At 33.5% G+C, this 23320-nt stretch overlaps 1 protein-coding gene across 1 annotated transcript in view; it reads left to right on the plus strand.

Moving 5' to 3' along the window:
• Positions 1-7698, plus strand: part of LOC143913114 (semaphorin-2A-like) — a 59079-nt gene extending 51381 nt beyond the window's left edge. Inside the window, exons 11-14 of the mRNA XM_077432717.1 lie at positions 1701-1892; positions 3013-3147; positions 7388-7499; positions 7569-7698. Of these exons, the coding sequence (XP_077288843.1) occupies positions 1701-1892; positions 3013-3147; positions 7388-7499; positions 7569-7634 (505 nt within the window). The 3' untranslated portion in view covers positions 7635-7698. The remainder of the gene's footprint in view (positions 1-1700; positions 1893-3012; positions 3148-7387; positions 7500-7568) is intronic.
• Positions 7699-23320: the final 15622 nt, after the last annotated feature.

The raw sequence follows: 23320 nt of genomic DNA on the forward strand, positions 1-23320 counted from the left end.
TGGATTCTTATAAATTATTGAATGTCGTACTGCGGTACGGTTTGTATAGCCGATTCGGTGATGTCAATATTTGTCTCATCGTAAATACATATTTTATCTTATTGCATTTTTATGGATTTTTTCCTCATGTATGACTGTGTGAACTTTCAAAATTAGAGTATGGGAATATAAAAGATAAGCGGGATACATGACAGAATGTACATACATATCGATGTGTTTTGTTTCTTTTATTTCCTAGTTATACTGAGTTATGTTTCGTATTTTACTGAGTACATTGGATATTTTGCAATATTTTGGGCGATTTACGTACATATGTGCCGTTATATTTATTTTAAAATACTGGTGGCCTGGAATACGTCTATTCGGGGCTATTCTGAGATTATTCTCAAATATAACTGCTCCATTGCAGATTGTAGACTGACTATATAGAGTGAAGAGATTTAAATAAGTGAGTTACGTAGCAAGAAGAATACTGGACAAAGTAAGTGCTGGAATGGTACCCGAGAGAATGTAAAAGAATGAAAAGAAGGTCGCAAAAAAGATTAAATTATAAAAATACTGGTGGCATGTTTTACGTTTATTTCGCTTTTCTGAGATTCTGGACATATCGAATTCAAATAAGTGAAAACAATTTGTGAATTAAGTCAAACAGAGATAGTGTTTTTGGAACTGGAAATTGGCCTTTCGCAACTTTCAAGTATAACGGCTCATATATCGAAATTTCCTACCCATACGCTAAAACCTTCTTATTCAGGCAAAGTAGCATTTTTTATTTAAAAAAAATCATTTAAATTCATTCCTCTTCTTATTTTCAATTGAATGTATTCAATAAAATACATATATACAAATATATTTATTGAAATTTGAGGGTTTGAATAAACATAAATATATACATATGTACATATATTAGCTTTGTCCATCAACTACTTTAATCCGAAAGTATCCATTTTACGCAACATTTGCATATCGATGTTTTTTTTTTGATAAGCTGCATGGTTTTTGTCCGTCGATTTTGACGAACGTTGCCAAAAATCCACGCTTGAAGTATTATAGTAAAACACCTGAATGTGTGCGGGGTTCGAATTGCGAATTTTATAGTTTTTCGTTCGGTGGTTTTCGCATGTGCAACGTTATTCGATACGACCCAACGTTGGCAAGTATCCAGGATTTTCCGTTATGAAAACTGCAATAGGAGGGCTATGTTTGGAAATATTTCCGATTTTTAACGAAGAAGATTCAATACTAACAATTTTGATAATAAAAAAATACCAACGAGGGTAAAAATCTATGTCTACTTTATTTCATCAAATCAATCGAGGGAAAATTGAAAAGTTCTACGTGGAGGATGCACACGTGTGTCGCGAACCTTTTTTTATTTTATTTTTATTGGAATGATTTATCATTGGTTATATACATTGGAAGCAATAACGTTCGATTTTATTGGTGGACTCGTGCGCAATATAAGCGACGTTACCGATCGGAATTGATTCAAAGATATGTTCACTATATACGAAATTTTGTCTCTTCCTTCCATGTACATACATATAAGTATGTATACATATTTTAAGACGGTCCGTATTATGTTCGGCTTAATGGTGTGAAACGTAATGCGTAAAATTACATTTTTTATATAGAAATATCTTTCGCGAAAAAGACGTTATTACTTTTGTATTAATATATTACGGTTTTTTCTTTGTTAGACTCTTTCAGGACGTCGAAAATATGAGTACGAGAGGATGCGACGATTTCATCCATCCCAAAGAAGTGTCGGCAACATATGGTCAGAGTGTTTTTTTGAGCAGCTATTTCGACCTTCCCGAAGTGGTTGAGTCGTCCAAGTTCACTTGGTCAAAGCGAAACAAGGACACAGGGAAAATTCAACTTATATTAAGGTCAGATATATAATATATTATATAATGTGAAGTTTGTATATATTCAAATAAAATAATTTATCATTTTATATATGTAGTATAACAGTAGGAACGTTCACAATAGTCATGGAGCTCATTAGTAGGAAGAAATATTACATTTTTATGTTCAAGGAGTAGTTTCTTGAATTTTTTTTGGGTTTAAATTTTTGCTACTTGTGGTCTCGAAAGTTTTAAGTTGTATAGTTTTGAGCAACGGGAGGTCGTTTTCTGCGCATTACAGGAAATTGTCTCAAATATTTATTATGAAACTTTACTTTGTTTTCGTGAAATTTCCGCCGCACAGGAAAAACTGAAAATGTTCAACCATATAATGCTGCTTTTGTTTGGTATATTTTATGTGTACGTTTAGCTTACTGTATTCGCGATACGGATAATCTTCTCGGTGCAAGATAGACGAGTGGAAATTTATCAAAAGCTTCATTACTGATAAAATTTCATGATAAATAATAAAAAAGGCACAATTTTACGGCGTAGGGGAAAAATGATCGTGGTAGCTTTTTTCAGGACGGACGTTTCTCTTTATCATTATTTCAAATGAGGCAAATATCAATAGGTAGATGCGGAGGGAGGGAAACTTTGAGCGACTTTCTCTCATTCGAAAGACAAGGGAAAAAATTGGATAATTTAGTATTCGAAGCATGAACGTCGGTCTCGTAAAATTGGTAATGAACCCATTGTTTTAATTTACTTTAAAGGTCTTTTTTTATGTGCTTTGACGTAGCCGTTACTTTTTTGCGCGACCGAAACGGCCGAGTGGGATTCTTGAAAAATAGGAAACGAGGAGAAATTTTCGGGAGCGCGTTTTCTTCAGTTTTTCTCCGGGGGCAATAAGGGGAGACGTATATTTTCCGTACGAATTTCCTTTACGCTCGTGGAAAACTATTTTTCACATTAGGAGAGAGGTGGAAACGAAGGGATTATAATTGAATGAATCCGTACGCAACGTACGGAACCGGCTGAAACAAAACGGTGGATAAGCTTTCAGGGGGCTATGCGAATTTTTTCTTTTGTGTTTCGTGTGCGAATTTATTTATTTATTTCGTGTTTCTTTTATTGTTCGTAAATTATTGTATATTTTCAGGTCTGACAGATTCCTATTCACCGCCAGTCACGGACTCGTCATACTCGGCTTAGGTTTGAGGGACGCTGGTTTGTTCGAGTGCCGACAAGGGAACAGAATAGTCGCCCTTTACAACTTGACAATAGATTATGACAGGTGAGCCGTCGAACAACATTTGCGTTTCGCACACAAAAGATTTGTCGTTCTGTCGAATCCTATATTCCATACCGAATAGGCCTCCTTCAAAAGGTTGACTGTGTAATTTAATATATTTATTACATCGTATTTTTTAATGCCACAATTTCCACCTTGTTTATTATTAGCTATATGAAAAGGTAAACTCTAAAAAATATTATTACATAATTTAAATTGTCTGTGTAATGTATGTACATACATCCAGCTGTATATCTCGGTTGCGTTATTATATACATATGTATATAGGTTGCGTTAACACTAACCACCGATAGGTATCGAATTCAAGCCCTAGTTTGACCTCGATTGAAAATAATTTATTCGCAAATGTTTCTGTAGTACTGATAGATAGATTTGTATATTTATTAGCAGGTAGAATTGAAAATGATTAAGGGTGAAAACACACTAAATGGTAAGTGGTACTTGTTTTTTTATCGATACTTTTAAAAATGCGTAAAAAGGCAGCACCCCTAGCCCATACACAGTCCCAAATCACCCCCTGGAGTGTTTTCGGTGATATTTTATCCTTGTATTTATCCTTGCTTGACTGTGATTGATAACGGTGAATCCCATATCTGAAGAAATGTAGGAGAAATGCATTCTGCACGTGCAACTACACACGAATTCGATTTGGGAAAAATTGAGATTGAGCCAAAGACATGACGTTCTGTACCACTCAGTGTGTTTTCGCCCCTAGACTACAATCAACAAATATGCAGTTTCCTTTCAATATTCTTAGCTTGCGAGCTTAGTAAACCAATCTACCTTATATTTGTCACCACTATTTGAATATAGTTTCAAAATATATTTTTATTATTTTTACATAGATACATACTCCTAGACAATTGATTACAAACATTGCAGCATTTTTATTACACAAATCACTATATTTCGAGAGGCTGAAGAGCACAATTAATTAATTAATTAATTAATCCATTGAGACATCTATGGATTTAGACCTGTACATAAATTTTAACACATTGTACATAAATAAAATTCAGATATTTGTGACAGCAGGTAGGATGATTTTTTCCAATTTTGAGGAACCGTTTCAACAATGAAAATCAGATAAATTGGCAAACTCTGATAAGAAACGATCGACTTGGAGTCACAAATATCCAAGTCTAACTAGCAGTATTAAAGATTAACACGGTATCGAACCCAGTAATCTCTCGGTGCTAAACATAAACGCAACCACCGAACCATACTGCTGGCTACATGTACAAGTTTACCATGTGTGTTGCTTAGGGCAACTGTAATGGCATCATTCTATAAATTATAATTTTATATAATAAAAAAATATAATATGTATGAATGTATGTATTTCAACTGATAAATCATCTTGCGTTGGTTTACTTCGGGGAAGGTTAATGCGGTATTATACGGCATACATGCTCATTTATAAATTTCGCAAAGAATGTAAAGGTTTGAAGGGGATAGAATGAAATTTAACATCGGGATTTAATAATGTAGGGCGGGTCTTAAGTATTAACGCAAATGTTTATTTTTCTGGCGTGACCCGCGTAAAAAGGGTACGTATTTTCGCTTTTCCTAAAATACAATATATGAGGGGAAAATGTCAAAGTCAGATATATATATGTAATATGTATATAATATATGCGGAGTGGGATTTTCCAGAGTGCTATTGAATTTTACAACAATTTCAAAGAACGCTAATTTGGAAAAGTCAAACGAGAATAGAATTTCCGCGATGGGGACGGTTAGGATATCGGCATGTCTATGTATGTATGTACCTATCGGTGAATGACGGCGAAAAATTTTAATTGCCTTCAAAATCTCCGATTTTCCCTCGGCTATCGGTAGGAAAAGTCGCCGGACGCGACTCTCCTCCCTCCCGGAGCGGTTTTCTTTGAATAATTCATTCCAGAGTAAATGAGAAACTTCTTGAATCATTTAAACAATCCGAAAAACCGATCGGTTGCCGAAGTTTGCGATAGTCGTTCGGAAAACTCGTTCCTAACATTTTAGATTGAAAAGTGAATCGCTATTATTTATAATTTATGGATTTATATACACATATAATAAATACATTTTGTGCTAAATAACGTTAATAGATGATGATGTTCCATGTACGTACATACGTAGTAACAATAGATTTGTTTGGGAAATAAAAATTTTGTGACCATGCAAAAATTTGACCTAGAGATTTTGACTGATTCGAACCCGAAATCGATCGCTAATTAGTATGTTTTTTCTGTTTATTTTGGAGATAACTTAGATTTTAAAACCGTTTATCCTTATCCCACTGAAACATATGTAGTATCAGTTATTAAAATGCTTATCATTACGACGTAAAAAGTTGACCGGAAGTGGCACCTCTCCTAATAAGCGACCTCTTTTTTATTTTGTAGTTATCATGTTAAATTTTTTATGATTATTTTAAAAACTAATATTATTTCTTTCTAAGAGCTATTAATCAGTTGTGAATACTTTATTTATTTAATTATTTTTATACAGATACAAACCAATTTTTATTAACACGACATCTATGCTCAACATTGTACATAAGTATTATCCGAGGCCAGAAACATCGATCATCAAACATTACAATCATCATAGAGACATCTATGGACAATTTTTTGCAGAATTTTAAATATCAACAAACTATGAGTTGCTGAGAACTCAAATTTTGCGAGAAATAGTACGAAATTCTAATGAAATCCGATAAATTGGTAAATTCTGAAATGGAACGATCGACCTTGGAGTCTCATATCCAAGTTCTGACCATCAACAAAGCCAGGGATTGAACCCGTGACCACCCCATCGAAAGCATTACGTGCAAACCACTGATATGCATTGCTGGTTAACGCAATCTTGTTTAACTGAATTTTTAGGTAACTAATAAACTTTGGGAACATTTCCGTATCAAAATATAAGCCTTTTTTAATTCTAAAATTGATGAATAGTTCGATCAAGCAAAAGTCGAGTTAATTCAGGGCACGACAATACTATTGGCATCGCAAAGAGTAGCCAATCACAGGAAGGAACGGGTCGACCGAGCCTCCTTTCCGACCTAGCGGTTTCCGTCCTGTCGAGAATTCAGACTTTTACCTAATACTTACCTATATAATACTTCTGTACAAAATGGGTGTATATCTGTATAAATTAATTAATAATAATTCTTATTCTGTATGCCACACTCGTCGCTTTGTGAGCTATCTATTATAACAAGTGTGCATGATTGATTCAAATAAAATTAAAATATAAAATCATATATGTTTATAATAGAATTAATTTAAAAGAACATCGTCAAAAATTTATCAAATTATCTAGGTATTTTTTTTTAAATTTAATATTCGGCATTATATTTTACATCATTGTGAACTTTTTGCTTAATTAATTTGCTTAGTGATTTTTTTTATATAAATTATTAGCGGATAATTTTATAAAATAAATTTATTTTTGAGTAAATAACATTCCATACAAAATTTGATAACAGCTCATTGTTTTCTTTTCTTTATGTTATATAAATATTTTCCCTCTTGTTAATAATACTCAAGTAGCAGTGTAGAGCTGTTATGAAAAGGTATAAAGTAAGATTTTTCGGGAATGTAAGCTGAATTAATATTTCCGTGAAAAATAATAAAAGAAACGTCGGGACGTTCAAGTATAATAATATACACAGTATTTTATTTTGCATACGAAATTAGCTCTTTTTGTCAGCGTAAAATAATATGTTACAATTATGTAAATCTTCGGAAAATACGAGGAAAACTTGGTTGTTTATTTATTTTGCGTCGCTTAGCCGTTTCTCAAACATTTATAAGGACGAAACGTGCTCAAAATATTTTTGATTAATTGTCAACGATGGGTTATAAGCGTAGACTTTTTCAATACAATAAATAACGAGTCGATAGTGTGAATAAAAGGCGGAACAACACAAAAGGGGCAAAAGTGGACGAGAGAGCAACGTTTTTAATTAAAACAGCAAAATTGGAATTATTTTTTCACAGCCTTGTAAAATTGTTTATTCAAAGTACTTTTTGGCAGTTGATTAGTCTGAAAAGTAAATAAAAGCGTCCAGCGTTTTCACTTAAACTTTCACGCCTTCTGAAAAGAAAATATTTGAACACGAACCCGAGTATAAAACACCTTCCTGCCGCCACCCCCTTCGCGTAATTGGCCTCTCAAGAAATTAATAAGGACTTTAAGGAGTGGAATGATGCGGAATTTTTGTTTGTAGATGCTCCCAGCCGTTGCAGAACGGATCATATCATAGGATATATCTGGATTGGTGCAGACAATTTTTGAAGCACAAAGTCGCCATGAAATTGTGGCAATCCAAAAGGAAAGAAGTAAGTGTTTAGCTTTATATTCAATACATAATATCCTAAGCCGTTTCAATTTTATTTTAAACATTTCAGCAATGCAAAGCTACCGAACAAAACTGGAACGACAGGAGTTCAAACGAAGTGTTACCTTTATACTGATAATAATTAATTAAAATTGAAGTTTTAACCGCAAAAGTATTAATATAATAAATTTCTTGTTTTTAATAAAATCGTTTTATTTAAATTTTTTGCATTCATAAACTCCTGCATTGTTATCGAATATAATTTTTTTACCATATAAAGATTTTGAAAGTGTCACGTATTCTTGGGCCGCATGCTTTCTTTACAACATTTTAATTACGTGACTTTTCACTTTTCTACCCAATACCTTTCATATCTAATCTAATCTAATATATAATTTCGAAAGAGACTTTGTATGTATGTATTGTTGGTTCGTAAATCCGTGACGTCATCGATTTATTACTTTATCTATGTTCGTAGTTTTTTTTTCGATTCATATGCGCCGATTCGATTTTTTTCGATTAAAGGATTCGAAGTCCCCGGGGGTGAAGGCGCCAAGGGCGCAGGTGCCGCTGAGGGCGAAGGCTCCAGGGGCGCAAGCACCGGATTCTGGTATACATATAATTTCGAAAGAGACAGTATATATGTATGTTTGTTTGTTCGTGACAGTCAATTAAATAAATAAAAAAATGAGTATTCAAATAAATAAATCTTTCTGTCAGGCGACGACATTCTGATGCTATATTCTTCTTTAAGCTCATAAATGGTTTCCTTGATTGTTCTGATTTACTGAATAAGGTTAATTTCAGAATCCCAGTTCGATACTCTAGACGCGTTGCACTCTTTTCACTTGATTCTTTAAATACTAATTCCCAAAAATATTTTTATCTGCAGCGCGTTTATCGTATGTTTAACGGAGAGCTGAATGAGGTTGATCTGTTTGGTATTTCCCTACATCAATTCAGGTCTAACATCAAGAGAATCTTGACCGATTGATTCATTTTTTCTTCTATTCTATTTTTCCAATATTTCCATTATTTTTATACTTTAGTTTAGTTATGTAATGTGCTATTTAATCATATTATAGCTTTCATTCTTTTCCTTTTCATTTGTTTATTTTGTATTTACCTTTTTCATTTGTTTTTTATATTTGTAAATTTCAATTTCTTCTTATATTCTATCTTATAACCTTTTCCAAATATTTTAATACTATAGTTTAATTATGCAATGTACTACATATTTTGTCATGCCTTTATTCTTTACTTTTTAATTTGTTTTCCTTATATTTATCTTTTTCATTTTTGTAAAAATCTATTATTGGACTCGGATGTTACATATATTATTTATTTACTTTTTGTTTTTTTTATACCTATCTCTGTACATCCTGTCTGTTGATTTTTCAATTAATAGAATAAAAATAAAAAATAAAAATAAATGTATATAAAATAAAACTATTCAAATAAATTAAATAAAATGTTTACTATTACATTAGTCATGTTTAAGCGGTTTATATTACAAATACCGAGCGAAGCCGGGTAATACAGCTAGTTAATATATAATTTCGAAAGAGACTTTGTATGTAAGGTTTAATTTAAGTTTGTATGTAAAGTTTGGGTAGCAAAATCCGTGACATTATCGAAAAAAAATTTTTCGATTTCGATACCGATTTCAATTCCAATTTCCATTTTGATTCGGATTTCAGTTCCGGATCCCGATTCCTTTTTAATTTCCAGATTCGGAATCCTTTTTCAGTTCCAGTTCCGGATTCCTTTTTCAGTTCCGGATCCGGTTTCTTTTTTCAGTCCTGGATCAGGATTATTTTTTTAGTTCCAGTTCCCTTATAATACATATATTATAAAACCATTCATTGTGTGTCTAATTTATTTCTGAGTGGCTGTCGCTAATGTTTATTTTCGATTCATAAAAGTAATAAAAAAACGAATGAAGTACTAGTATTAGATTAGCCAAGTTTAAGCAGTTTATATTTAAAGAAATAAATACAGAGCGAAGCCGGATAAAACCACAAGTTAAAAATAATAATAGATTGACTACATTTTGAAAAGCTCTTCAGTCTTAATATGCCCATACATAATTATTTTAATTGGCATTGAAATAATATACTTAAGATTTACATAAATATACTCAAGTCATAGTGTATTCGGTTTTGAATTGAAAACAACAACATTTACAAGTTTCCAAATAGCTATTAAATCATATCAAGGTTAACGCTTTGCGCTTCCCTTCATTGAATTGAAATATATGTAAATGAGAACGTACTAGGATTCTGTACAGGAAATATACCGATTATTGCGAAAGTGAGGATGTGTATATTAGGCTAGGGGCATTTTCTGTTGAATTCCCAATGGCATGCTGGTGCAGAGTGCAGTGTGCAGTCATTATTGGAGGCTTTGCAGGAGAACAGTGGACGGATTACGTGACGAGCCTTCCTACGATCTACTTGGCTCTCGACAAGAAATGCTTTATAAGGGGAGTGTCGCTCACAAGAACCTCTTTTTTCTTTTTTACCTACTTATACGTATATAAAGTATGACTTTATATACGTATAAGTATAAAGTATAAGTATATACAGCCTTTATATTTAATAATAATATTTTTTTTATACCAGATGATAGGGAAAATAGTGCTATCCCTATCATCCATATGAGCAATATATACATATATATATATATATAGTACAAATTATAAAATATATATTATAATAATGACGATGATAATAAATATGCACATATGAACAATAATAAATAAATAATCAATTAACAAATAATTTATGGTGGTTGGTGTAGCAGTTCCACCCATAGAATATACATACAGTGATCACTGCAGCAAGAATATAATTTGACGATACAGAGGCACGATAACGTCGGGAGGCCCATCTCATCCTGAGAGTGGCGAAGTCGCGAACACATTTGAAATTATTACGTTGCAATGCCACTCATTCCCGTTTTTCCCATTTCCCTTCCCGTTTTTGGGCGATTTTTTTACAGAAACCATCGCGGGCATACACACAATAACTCCTGTAAGTTTCATCGCAATCGGTTGAATGGTATAGGAACGTATACGTGACAGACAAACAGATAGACAAACAGACAGACAAACAGACAGGCAAACAAACAGACAAACAGACAGACAAACATTGATTCTTATATACATATATACATAGATGATATGTAAAATTTTACAACCACATACATGTTTGGACAGTTTACAGAGAGTCAATACTTAAAAACTGAAATACATATAACAGACGAACGATATGGATTCATATTTTGTACTTGTCCAAGATTATTTTTGTATTACAGTAAAAATGATATTATAGTAAGTAAATTTAATTTCAAGTATTGTAAAATGTACAAATGACTATTTTATAATTTACTAGTGCTTTTACCCGGCTTCGCTCGGCATTTGTAATATAAACCGCTTAAACATGGCCAATTTAATAGTAAACATTTTATTAAATTTGTTTGAATACTTTTATTTTATTTAAATTTATTTGAATATTCATTTGTTCGATGACGTCACGGATTTACGAACCAACATTACACATTTTCTTACATACTTACAAAGTCTCTTTCGAAATTATATATTAGATTGATGCAACTGTTCAACGATTCAGAGTAAAATTAAAAGTGTCAGGTATGTATATATGTATTAATTGTGCACATTAACCTAATCCTCATAAAGTGAATACAGTGAGTGTTCCACCAACTGGAATTTTCTATTGCTGAAAAGTTGAAACAGTTGAAATTGCGCAACAAAGCTCGCGAATCGCTTCTATAAATTTACAAAAGCAATTACCGAGAACGGTGGCCAGCTGCTGAAAAAGAGAATATCTCGACGAACACTTTTTTTCCGCTTTTTTTGTGAAACTATAACAGCTGAATATGCCCGTTACACCCATCTGGACGTAGGCGTGTATTTAAAGCGAGTGTAATTCTGTTTAAAAAGTGAGCCAAGTCCTATGCTGAATCCATCTTCATTACGGCGAAGTCTACTCGCGCACACAATAGGTGGTGCTATTGTATTGAAATTTCCTGCCAAGTTTTTCAGCGTGAAACTTTCAACGCATCGATACTGTTCATTCAATTAGTTCAAAGTCGGGCTTATCGACCGGCACAAAAGTGCGTTGTGCTTCAGGTGGAAATTAGTCTTTTGAACAACACAGCTTTTCGTGGAAAGCTCATCCATCCATCGGACGTGAAAGTTTTCCTCTCGCCATTGTGAAAATCCGCTCTCTAGCAATTAAACGTAGGCTACTTGACCGGTTTTGTTCGGAACGAGTTCGCACAACAGACCGGTTGCTTTTGTTTTTCGCTTCAGACAATTCGATATATCTTCTTCACTCTGCGGCCAACTTCAATTCACACCTCCTTATATAATGTAAGTACGATGCGACTAAAAAATTACCGGAATTTCCATCGGATTCTGTTGATTCGATCATTCGGCGAGCCCCAATAAGAAATTGAGATTCAATTCAATTCAATTCAGCCAGCAGTATGGCTCAGTGGTAGCGTGTATGTTTAGCACCAAGTGATTATTGAGTTCGATCCCGGGCTAATCTTTAATACTGCTGGTTAGACTTGGATATTTGTGAAGTTGATCGTTTCTTATCAGAGTTTGCCAATTTTATCTGATCACTGATGTAACGATTCCTCAAAATTGGCAAAAATCATCCTACCTGCTGTCACAAATATCTGAATTTGATTTGTGTACAATGTGTAGAAATTTATGTACCGGTGTAAATCCATAGATGTATCAATGGATTAATTCAATAATTAATTAATTGTTAATTTCGTGCTCTTCAGCCTCTCGAAATACAGTGATTTATGTAATAAAAATGCTGTATTGTTTGTAATTAATTGTCTAGAAAGGCGCATTGGGGTCTTCCTGTCAAGTCTTCCTGTTGTATATCTATATAAAATAAAAATAAAATTCAAAGTCAGCAGTATAGCTCGGTGGTTTATTTAATGCTAACCACCGAAAGATTCCACGGTTCAAGCCCTGGGTTGACCTCTTTGGAAAAATAATTTATTACGAGTATTATCTGTAGTGCTGCTGGTCAGACTTGAATATTTGTGAGAAGTAGATAGTTTTCTATCAGAGTTTGCCAATTTATCTGATTTCTTTGTTGAAACGGTTCCTCATCAAATTGACAAAACCATATCCTACCCACTATTGCTGTCGGTTCCCTCATCACTGAGGATCGTGACTATGATGTGCGGTCAACCAGCTGCCTCCATTCAGTTCTAAATTCGGCCAGGCGAAGACTTGCTACCGTGGAAGCGCCCGTCGCTGCAGATACTTGGTCAGTCCAGCGTGCGGGGGATCTGCCTCTGGCTCTTCTGCCTTCGACGCTACCAACCACAACCAACCGCTCCAGGCTCTCCTCACCTCTTCGTGCAATGTGGCCGAAGAACTGCAATATACGTTTCAGGCATATTGTTGACAATCTATCCTTGATTTTCAATTCTTCAAGAATAGACACATTCGTGCGTTTGTCGGTCCAAGGCACGCGCAGTAGCCGTCTCCAGGACCACATCTCGAAGGCATCGATTCTCCGTCTATCCGCCGCCTTCATGGTCCACGTCTCGACACCATAAAGGCAGACAGAAAAAACGAGACTCTTCACGAGACGGATTTTGACAGCAGTTGTAATGGCTCTATTCTTCCAAATCTTCGTTAGTTGTGACATTGCCGATTTTGCTAATGTAATCCGGCGCCGTATTTCCAATTCGCTGCCGCCGTTGTTAGATATGAGTGACCCCAGATAGACAAAATTATCAACCACATCTATACCGTTTAAAGCTGAGTTGTTGTTTTGCAGCTGTTGGTGACGGTCAATTATCATAATTTTTGTTTTGGGGCGGTTTATCTGGAGGCCAAGCACATTACTCGGTTACACGACAATTGGTGCAAGTCCAAAATGTTCAACGACAAAATGTACCCGAAAATTAGTGCACTGACAAAATGTACCCGCGACAAAATGTACCCGCGACAAAATGTACCCGCGACAAAATGTTTAAGCGACAAAATGTTCAAAAATGTTCAAAATGTTCAACCGTATCCAATATTTACGTATTTAAATTGAAAAAAAAAACTTTCTAAGCGTATGAACTGCAGATTACATTGCATTAGTTTATATGGCAGGGCTTCTCAACCGTCTCCAAAATTAACTTTATTTCAAATGAATAATTTACTTTTTATCGTACACATCGCGGGCGTTATTAAATTAGTATAAATGACAGGGGTTCTCAACCGTATCCAATATTTACGTATTTAAATTGAAAAAAAAAAAAAACTTTCTAAGCGTATGAACTGCAGATTACATTGCATTAGTTTATATGGCAGGGCTTCTCAACCGACTCCAAAATTTACTTTATTTCAAATGAATAATTTACTTTTTATCGTACACATCGCGGGCGTTATTAAATTAGTATAAATGACAGGGGTTCTCAACCGTATCCAATATTTACGTATTTAAATTGAAAAAAAAAACTTTCTGAGCGTATGAACTGCAGATTACATTGCATTAGTTTATATGGCAGGGCTTCTCAACCGTCTCCAAAATTTTCTTTATTTCAAATGAATAATTTACTTTTTATCGTACACATCGCGGGCGTTATTAAATTAGTATAAATGACAGGGGTTCTCAACCGTATCCAATATTTACGTATTTAAATTGAAAAAAAAAACTTTCTGAGCGTATGAACTGCAGATTACATTGCATTAGTTTATATGGCAGGGCTTCTCAACCGTCTCCAAAATTTTCTTTATTTCAAATGAATAATTTACTTTTTATCGTACACATCGCGGGCGTTATTAAATTAGTATAAATGACAGGGGTTCTCAACCGTATCCAATATTTACGTATTTAAATTGAAAAAAAAAACTTTCTGAGCGTATGAACTGCAGATTACATTGCATTAGTTTATATGGCAGGGCTTCTCAACCGACTCCAAAATTTACTTTATTTCAAATGAATAATTTACTTTTTATCGTACACATCGCGGGCGTTATTAAATTAGTATAAATGACAGGGGTTCTCAACCGTATCCAATATTTACGTATTTAAATTGAAAAAAAAAAAAAAACTTTCTAAGCGTATGAACTGCAGATTACATTGCATTAGTTTATATGGCAGGGCTTCTCAACCGTCTCCAAAATTTTCTTTATTTCAAATGAATAATTTACTTTTTATCGTACACATCGCGGGCGTTATTAAATTAGTATAAATGACAGGGGTTCTCAACCGTATCCAATATTTACGTATTTAAATTGAAAAAAAAAACTTTCCGAGCGTATGAACTCCAGATTACATTGCATTAGTTTATATGGCAGGGCTTCTCAACCGTCTCCAAAATTTACTTTATTTCAAATGAATAATTTACTTTTTATCGTACACATCGCGGGCGTTATTAAATTAGTATAAATGACAGGGGTTCTCAACCGTATCCAATATTTACGTATTTAAATTGAAAAAAAAAACTTTCTGAGCGTATGAACTGCAGATTACATTGCATTAGTTTATATGGCAGGGCTTCTCAACCGTCTCCAAAATTTTTTCTTTATTTCAAATGAATAATTTACTTTTTATCGTACACATCGCGGGCGTTATTAAATTAGTATAAATGACAGGGTTTCTCAACCGTATCCAATATTTACGTATTTAAATTGAAAAAAAAAACTTTTTAATCGTATTGGAGATGTCATTGAATTATATGTATATATATATATATATATAAATATATATATATATATATATATATATATATATATATATATATATATATATATATATATATATATATATATATATATATATATATATATATATATATATATATATATATATATATATATATATCCACCAGCAGCATAAAACGGAACGCTTGTGAATTTTGCGACATACGTGTTTGTTCTAATCATCACTTCGTTATTTGTAAATTTATCTTAGTTATTTCTTCTGTATATTGGTAAAAAAACGTAATTCTCTTTAACTATGTACAAAATACAGTTATCTTGTATGTATGCAAAATAAAACAGACTAAGGTACAAAAAACCCGTAATATACCTGCTAAGGGTTCGCCTTTGTTCATTGTGCGTCAAATGCTTTCAAACATTGAAAAGATCATGCTCAGCTGAGACCTTTTGCTGTATGATTGTTCTAAGGGTAATTATGGGTTTAATAGTTTTTATTTTATAAAATTGATGGATTTAATATTTAATTTTGAATTTTTAAATTAACAATATCGATTCTTCAGAAATTGGTCGCTGCAGGGATATTTCCGCCGAAAAAAAACTTTAATTGCTGCGTATTTGAAAGCGAAGAAGGTGTCCATGCGAAAAATTGCTAGAACAGAGTGTTTCGGTAAACACAGTTTCGATAATAACTCCGGAGTTTAGTTCTTGTACTAACTTCTCGGTTTTGGCTTGGAGACCTTGAAGGGCTTTCAAGAACTTCCACAGGTTTGGAAATTGGGCTCTAATTGTATAGCCAACTTTCATATGGAAGCCTTCCACTTCGTTGTCCGTTTTTCCATAATTATGTAATATTCGGTCTCGAACATTCCATATGTCTATGGAAGCTACACGAGGTTCACGTCTGACATATGGCCAAATGCGCAAGTAACGGGTTGCTTTTTCCATCTGTCCCAAAGTACCTACAGAAAAATCCAGGAATTGGGATTATCTGAATTTTACGATAATCAGGAAAATGCAATTAAATTTAAAATGGTATTGGCATTAGCATTTGTTCCTCCAGAAAATGTAGTCGAAAGCTGGGAGGAACTCCTCCAAATTCTCAACCCATGGCTATTGGCACAAGAACGAGAAATCCAACAGAAGGTCGATGATTTCCTCATGTATTTTGAGGTTAATTACATTGGGAAAATTATTTTACCAACCCTAACTACATAAAAAATGTTAAGATTCCTAGAAAAAGATTTGGTCGAAGCATATGCGCTTCAATACTTCGAAGACAATAGGTTCTTTTGAGCTGAAAAATAAAATTCGATTTACAATCATTTTATTTTAACCATGCATTTTTTTTTCTCAACGGGTGAATTTGATTAGCAAAAAGTTGAATTTGATTTACAAAGGAGTGAATACGTAATAAATAATAAATGTAATTATTTAAAAATTCATCATTATCAGTATATAATAAAAATAAGATACTAGACATTTCCATGTTTTAATATTCATATAAATTATTGATATATTAATTATCTATTAACATATGTACAGTCCATCCTAAAATGCCAATGTAACACAAAACCGGACTACGGAATGACCTTAAAAACAAAATTAATTATGGTTGAAAACTATAATACATTGCTTGAAAGATAGTCTTCTTGATAAATATTGTGGTTCTAGCTTATTTGCCATAATTTTAAAGCCTATAAAATAATTTTTCGTAAACTGGTCAAGTGCGGTTTGCATATTGCAAGATAAGGTTTTTTCTATGTATATTCATTGAAGCTCAGGGTGCTGTTAGTGCTAAATTAAAAAGAACCAGGTCGGTGTTTAATTTTTACGACCCCCCCCCTCGGTTTTTTTTTTACTAAAAAAAATTCGGGTGTGACCAACCGATGACTTTATCTTTGTATTTGAGGAATATAAGAAGGTAACAAAACAAAATTCGATATTGAACTGATGACTATGATAGCGATACAAATTGAGCGCAAATGTATGGAAACTTGCACAAAACAAAAAAAGTTCTACTTCCGGTTGTCAGATTTTGTTCAGATTTTGTTTTATTACTAAAAATCACTATCAGTATTATACTCATTAAATATCAAGAAAATAAAAATAATTTTAAGGGTCAAAATAAAATAATGAAATATTGTTTTAAAAAAAAATACTACTTCCGGTTTACAAATTCTGACCAAAACCCTACCAGCTCTAAGTTAGTACATAAAGGATAGAAATATAAATTTTCAGCTTAATACGTTCAGGGGTGTGGACAGAGTAGTGGGCACAACATTTTCAACCTTTCTAAGAGAAAAAAACCCACTTCCGGTTTATAAAATTTAATAATTTTTTTTTCTTTTCATCACATTGCTACAAGAATTATACTTGAATTTTTTGTGACGAAAACACATGTTTAAGGGGTCGAAAAAAATAGTGGAAGAAAAATCGTACAAAAGTAAACTGCCACTTCCGGTTGACAGATACTTACTAAATTTTATATATAACTTGGTATTGTTAACTTGATAACCTTATTAGAACTTTATAATACCAGAGTAATTATAAATTAATTACATACATATATGTATATTTTTCTATAATAAATGTGATCGAGCTTATCAACTGTGAATAGCTAAAAATTATTATTCCATTGCTACAAACCGACGTTGAAGAGGACATTGAAGAGATTTCGAACCCACCATTTGCCTATTGTCCTAGGGTTTTACGCAAAGAAAAAAATGCATTCAATAGCCTCTAACATGAGGGTAGTAAAATTTTATAACCCATTTGTCTTTTTACATATTTTCGTCCATTTGTGTAGACAATTCATCTGTCAATCATAGAACTAATTTCAAAATATATTATTGTTTTGCCATCTCCATTCAACGCGCGTGATTTTTTTTACATTTACATTTTAATTGTCTTTTACATGTCAAAATTAAATTTTGTATGCAACCCTTACGCATAATAGTTAGTTGTAAATGATGCAATATTAATGTGAAACATAAAGGAGGTATGTAAAAATAATTTTAGCTGTAAATTTCTAATGTCTGCCTTTTTTACATACCTCCTTTTTTCTACAATACAATGTCCGATTCATACATTTGTTTTTTGCTAAACACTAAGTAAAATCTCTCCATCGTTAATCCGAATAGTCGTAATTCAAGACTTGACTGTAAAATAATACATTAAATTTATCTAAACTAATATTTGATATTCTTGCCTTATAATTGTATAATGAAATATTAAGTTTAAAAAAAACTTTCATTATACATATAGCTTGCGAATGTACACTAGAAGACTTATTTGCAGAAGAAATAAAATAATTGCATTTTAAACAAAATTTTGGAAAAAATTATGTGAATTTGATTTAGAGACGCCGTAAAGGTCACATTCAATGTTAAAACTCGAAGTACACGTGACCGCTGGCTGGGAACTGTTTTATCAAAATAAAACGTGGCGTTCAACGTTTATTTATTTATATATTATCTTAGCTATAAAGCTAATTTTAAAAATACATCTTAATTACTTAACTCTAAATAACACTAAAATTTATAATTATCTTATATGTACTGTCCCTCACAGAGGTCTTCGCACCTCTGTGAGGGTGTTAAACTAATTCAATGACATACGCTTTAAAAGTAATTTTTTCAATTTAAATAAGTAAACATTGGATACGGTTTAGAACCCCTGACATTTAAACTAATTCATTGACATCTGCTATACGCATAAAAACTTTTTTTTTTCAATTTAAATAAGAAAAAATTGGATACGGTTGAGAACCCCTGTCATTCATACTAATTTAATAACGCCCGCGATGTGTACGATAAAAAGTAAATTATTCATTTGAAATAAAGAAAATTTTGGAGACGGTTGAGAAGCCCTGCCATATAAACTAATGCAATGTAATCTGCAGTTCATACGCTCAGAAAGTTTTTTTTTTCAATTTAAATACGTAAATATTGGATACGGTTGAGAACCCCTGTCATTTATACTAATTTAATAACGCCCGCGATGTGTACGATAAAAAGTAAATTATTCATTTGAAATAAAGTAAATTTTGGAGTCGGTTGAGAAGCCCTGCCATATAAACTAATGCAATGTAATCTGCAGTTCATACGCTTAGAAAGTTTTTTTTTTTTTTTCAATTTAAATACGTAAATATTGGATACGGTTGAGAACCCCTGTCATTTATACTAATTTAATAACGCCCGCGATGTGTACGATAAAAAGTAAATTATTCATTTGAAATAAAGTAAATTTTGGAGTCGGTTGAGAAGCCCTGCCATATAAACTAATGCAATGTAATCTGCAGTTCATACGCTCAGAAAGTTTTTTTTTTCAATTTAAATACGTAAATATTGGATACGGTTGAGAACCCCTGTCATTTATACTAATTTAATAACGCCCGCGATGTGTACGATAAAAAGTAAATTATTCATTTGAAATAAAGAAAATTTTGGAGACGGTTGAGAAGCCCTGCCATATAAACTAATGCAATGTAATCTGCAGTTCATACGCTCAGAAAGTTTTTTTTTTCAATTTAAATACGTAAATATTGGATACGGTTGAGAACCCCTGTCATTTATACTAATTTAATAACGCCCGCGATGTGTACGATAAAAAGTAAATTATTCATTTGAAATAAAGAAAATTTTGGAGACGGTTGAGAAGCCCTGCCATATAAACTAATGCAATGTAATCTGCAGTTCATACGCTCAGAAAGTTTTTTTTTTCAATTTAAATACGTAAATATTGGATACGGTTGAGAACCCCTGTCATTTATACTAATTTAATAACGCCCGCGATGTGTACGATAAAAAGTAAATTATTCATTTGAAATAAAGTAAATTTTGGAGACGGTTGAGAAGCCCTGCCATATAAACTAATGCAATGTAATCTGCAGTTCATACGCTCGGAAAGTTTTTTTTTTCAATTTAAATACGTAAATATTGGATACGGTTGGGAACCCCTGTCATTTATACTAATTCAATGACATCTTAAAATGATATTCAATGAGTCACAATGACATTCGCTTAAAATGTAATTGTTCAATTTAAATAAGTATATGTTGGTACGGTTGAGAACACCTTTAATTTATAATAATTTAATAACATCCGCGATCTATACGATAAAAAGTACCATATACATCGATAAATATAATACAATAAAAAGTTACTTTTGCCATTAAAATAGGATAATTTAGGATTTTTGAACATTTTTGAACATTTTGTCGCGGGTACATTTTGTCGCGGGTACATTTTGTCGCGGGTACATTTTGTCAGTGCACTAATTTTCGGGTACATTTTGTCGTTGAACATTTTGGCCTTGCACCAATTGTCGCGTCCCCCATTACTCTCTGTCTCAACACGACGGATCAGTTCGGCCATTTCTTCATGATTATTAGCTATGAGCGTTGTGTCATCCGCATACCGAAGATTGGATAGTTTTTTTCCACCAATGGACACTCCACCCTTCCAACCATCCAGTGCTCTACGCATTATATACTCTCCATATATATTAAATAGGTCTGGAGATAATATACACCCTTGCCTTACTCCACGTTGTACTCGAAAATTTGTCGAGTTTAGCGAATTGATTCGAACTACTGCATTGTTATCATTATACAAGTTATGTATTATTTTTACAAGATGCATGGGGACTCCCATGTCCAGTAGAACTTTCCACAGATAGTCCCAGTTCACAAAGTCAAAAGCTTTTTTATAGTCTATAAAACAAAGAACGGCTGGAGTTTGAAACTCCCGACATTTTTCAATGAGTTGACGTATATTCAGTATTTGTTCCCTCGTCCCTTTGCCTTTTACAAACCCTGCTTGTTCGTTCGGTATTTGCCATCCAAGGTAACTGCTCAAACGATCTTTAATTATATACAGCAATACTTTACTAGAGTGCGATATTAAGGCTAAGGTCCTGTAATTCTCGCATTTTTTTGTAGATCCTTTCTTGTGTAAGGGAATGAATATTGAATTGACCCAATCTTTCGGCCATACTCCGTTTACCCAGATCTTGTTGCACATATTACATAGCGCCTTTATCGCAGTTTCACCAAGCTCTTTCAGAAGTTCAGCTTGTATACCATCGCTGCCAGGAGACTTTTTACATTTCAGTTTCTTTATGGCATTTACAACTTCAGATGTCAAGATGTCAGGCTCCCTGACATCATCAATTAGGGAAACAATTGAGGTCGACGAACTACCACTGTACAATTCCGAACAGTATTCTTTCCATCGGTTGAGTATCACATCAATATCTGTAAGCGTGTTTCCAAATTGATCATCTATTGTCCAAGTTTTGGGTGAAAATTTTTGAGTGACGATTTTTACTTTGTGAAAAATATCCCTTGCCTGATTCTTTAATGCGTGTTTTTCTATCTCCTCACATATGTCATTTATATATTTAGCTTTATCCCGCCTACAACTCCTTTGAATATCTTTATGTAATATTGCATACCTTTCAAGATATTCTGTCGATGTTATGCCAGTTTGTTTAAGTCTTTTACGTTCTTTTATCTTAACCCAAGTTGAATCAGAGATAAAAGACTTACGATGTTCATTTTGCGGTGTTTGATGTTTTCTGGCATACCGAATTATGAGATCTTTAAAAATTTTCCAAGACTCTTCTACATCTACATTAGGATTTATTTGGAATTCTGCATCTTTTTCTCTGATTACATTGCCAAAATTAATTACATCATCATTGGTGAGTTTAATTGCTTTATTTTGATGTCTTTTAATCATTTTCAATTTCAGTCGAAATTTAGCAACAAGTAAGTTATGGTCCGATCCGCAATCTGCACCTGGATATGTTTTGACGTTACGTATCGATGATTTCCATCTAGAATTTATTAATACATAATCGATTTGGTTGCGGTGACGATCCCCAGGAGATATCCAAGTGTACAATCGCCTAGGATGATGTTGAAACCAAGTATTCATAATGGACATTTTATTTTCAATGCAGAAACTTATAAGTTTCTCTCCTCTCTCATTTTGAATACCCAATCCATATTTACCTACTATGTTATCAATGTTGCTATTATTACCGACTTTGGCATTAAAATCACCAAGAATGATGGTCATTTCTTTGTTTGAGATATTTGACAATGTATCGAGTAGTGAAGCATAGAACGCATTTATTTTAATATCTTCGGCATCTGCAGTAGGAGCATATATTTGAAGGATGTTGAGTTTATACGGATGCGTGTTGAGTTTTAAGTGTATAAGTCTGTCGCTTATGGGGTTGTAGCCAATTAGTGCACTGGTTAATTTAGATGCTAAGATCACCGCGACACCGCTATGTGACGAATCTTGGTTACCAGAAAAATATATCGTATTTCCATTTGAAGTTTTATAATGGCCGTTGTTCTTCCAGTGCGTTTCCGAGATTCCGAGTATATCTAGCCCATGACTGTACATCTCTTTCTCAACAACCAGTGTTTTCCCAGGATTCAGGAGTCCTCTAACGTTCCAAGTACCTATTTTGGATTTGTTCCGTAAAGTTTCTCCAGTCGCATATTTTCCACATGATGCCTGGTGAGTCACATGCATGTGGCCAGTAGCCAATTTCACACCGTGAGACCTGGAACCTCGAAGGCGCCGGGTGTCAGCCGGAGAGTCAGACTTCTTCACACTTTTGTTTTTGTACATCATAGTTATCTTGGGAGAATACTGCAGTGGATTCCCACTTCCTTCTACAGCGCAGTAAATGTTTTGACATCTTATACTGGCAGAGCTGCTGCCCACTACCAGGGATTTATTATAGAGTTTCCTTCTCTGTCAAAGATGATACGGTACCTTTGAAAACCGGGTTGTGCTTTTGTTAAGCGGCGGCACTTACTCGCCGCTGACCTGAGACCGTCATAGTGTTGTGTGACATTTTATAGAGTGAAACTTACCACGGATTCACTCATCACCACTCTTATCTCAGCGCTCCTTGTCCAGGACCACCATGTCGCCATGGCAGTTGACTACAAGAGTCGTTCCCCTATCTGCAACTTGGGGACCTGAGCGGTTGCATGGAGCTCTGCTCTGAGCTTAATAATTACTCTGTGCGGACGGACGTGTGTTTCCATTTATGATATATTTACATATATTGACAGT

Source organism: Arctopsyche grandis, chromosome 6, assembly GCF_051622035.1.
Source record: "Arctopsyche grandis isolate Sample6627 chromosome 6, ASM5162203v2, whole genome shotgun sequence".
Taxonomy (NCBI): Eukaryota; Metazoa; Arthropoda; class Insecta; order Trichoptera; family Hydropsychidae; genus Arctopsyche; species Arctopsyche grandis.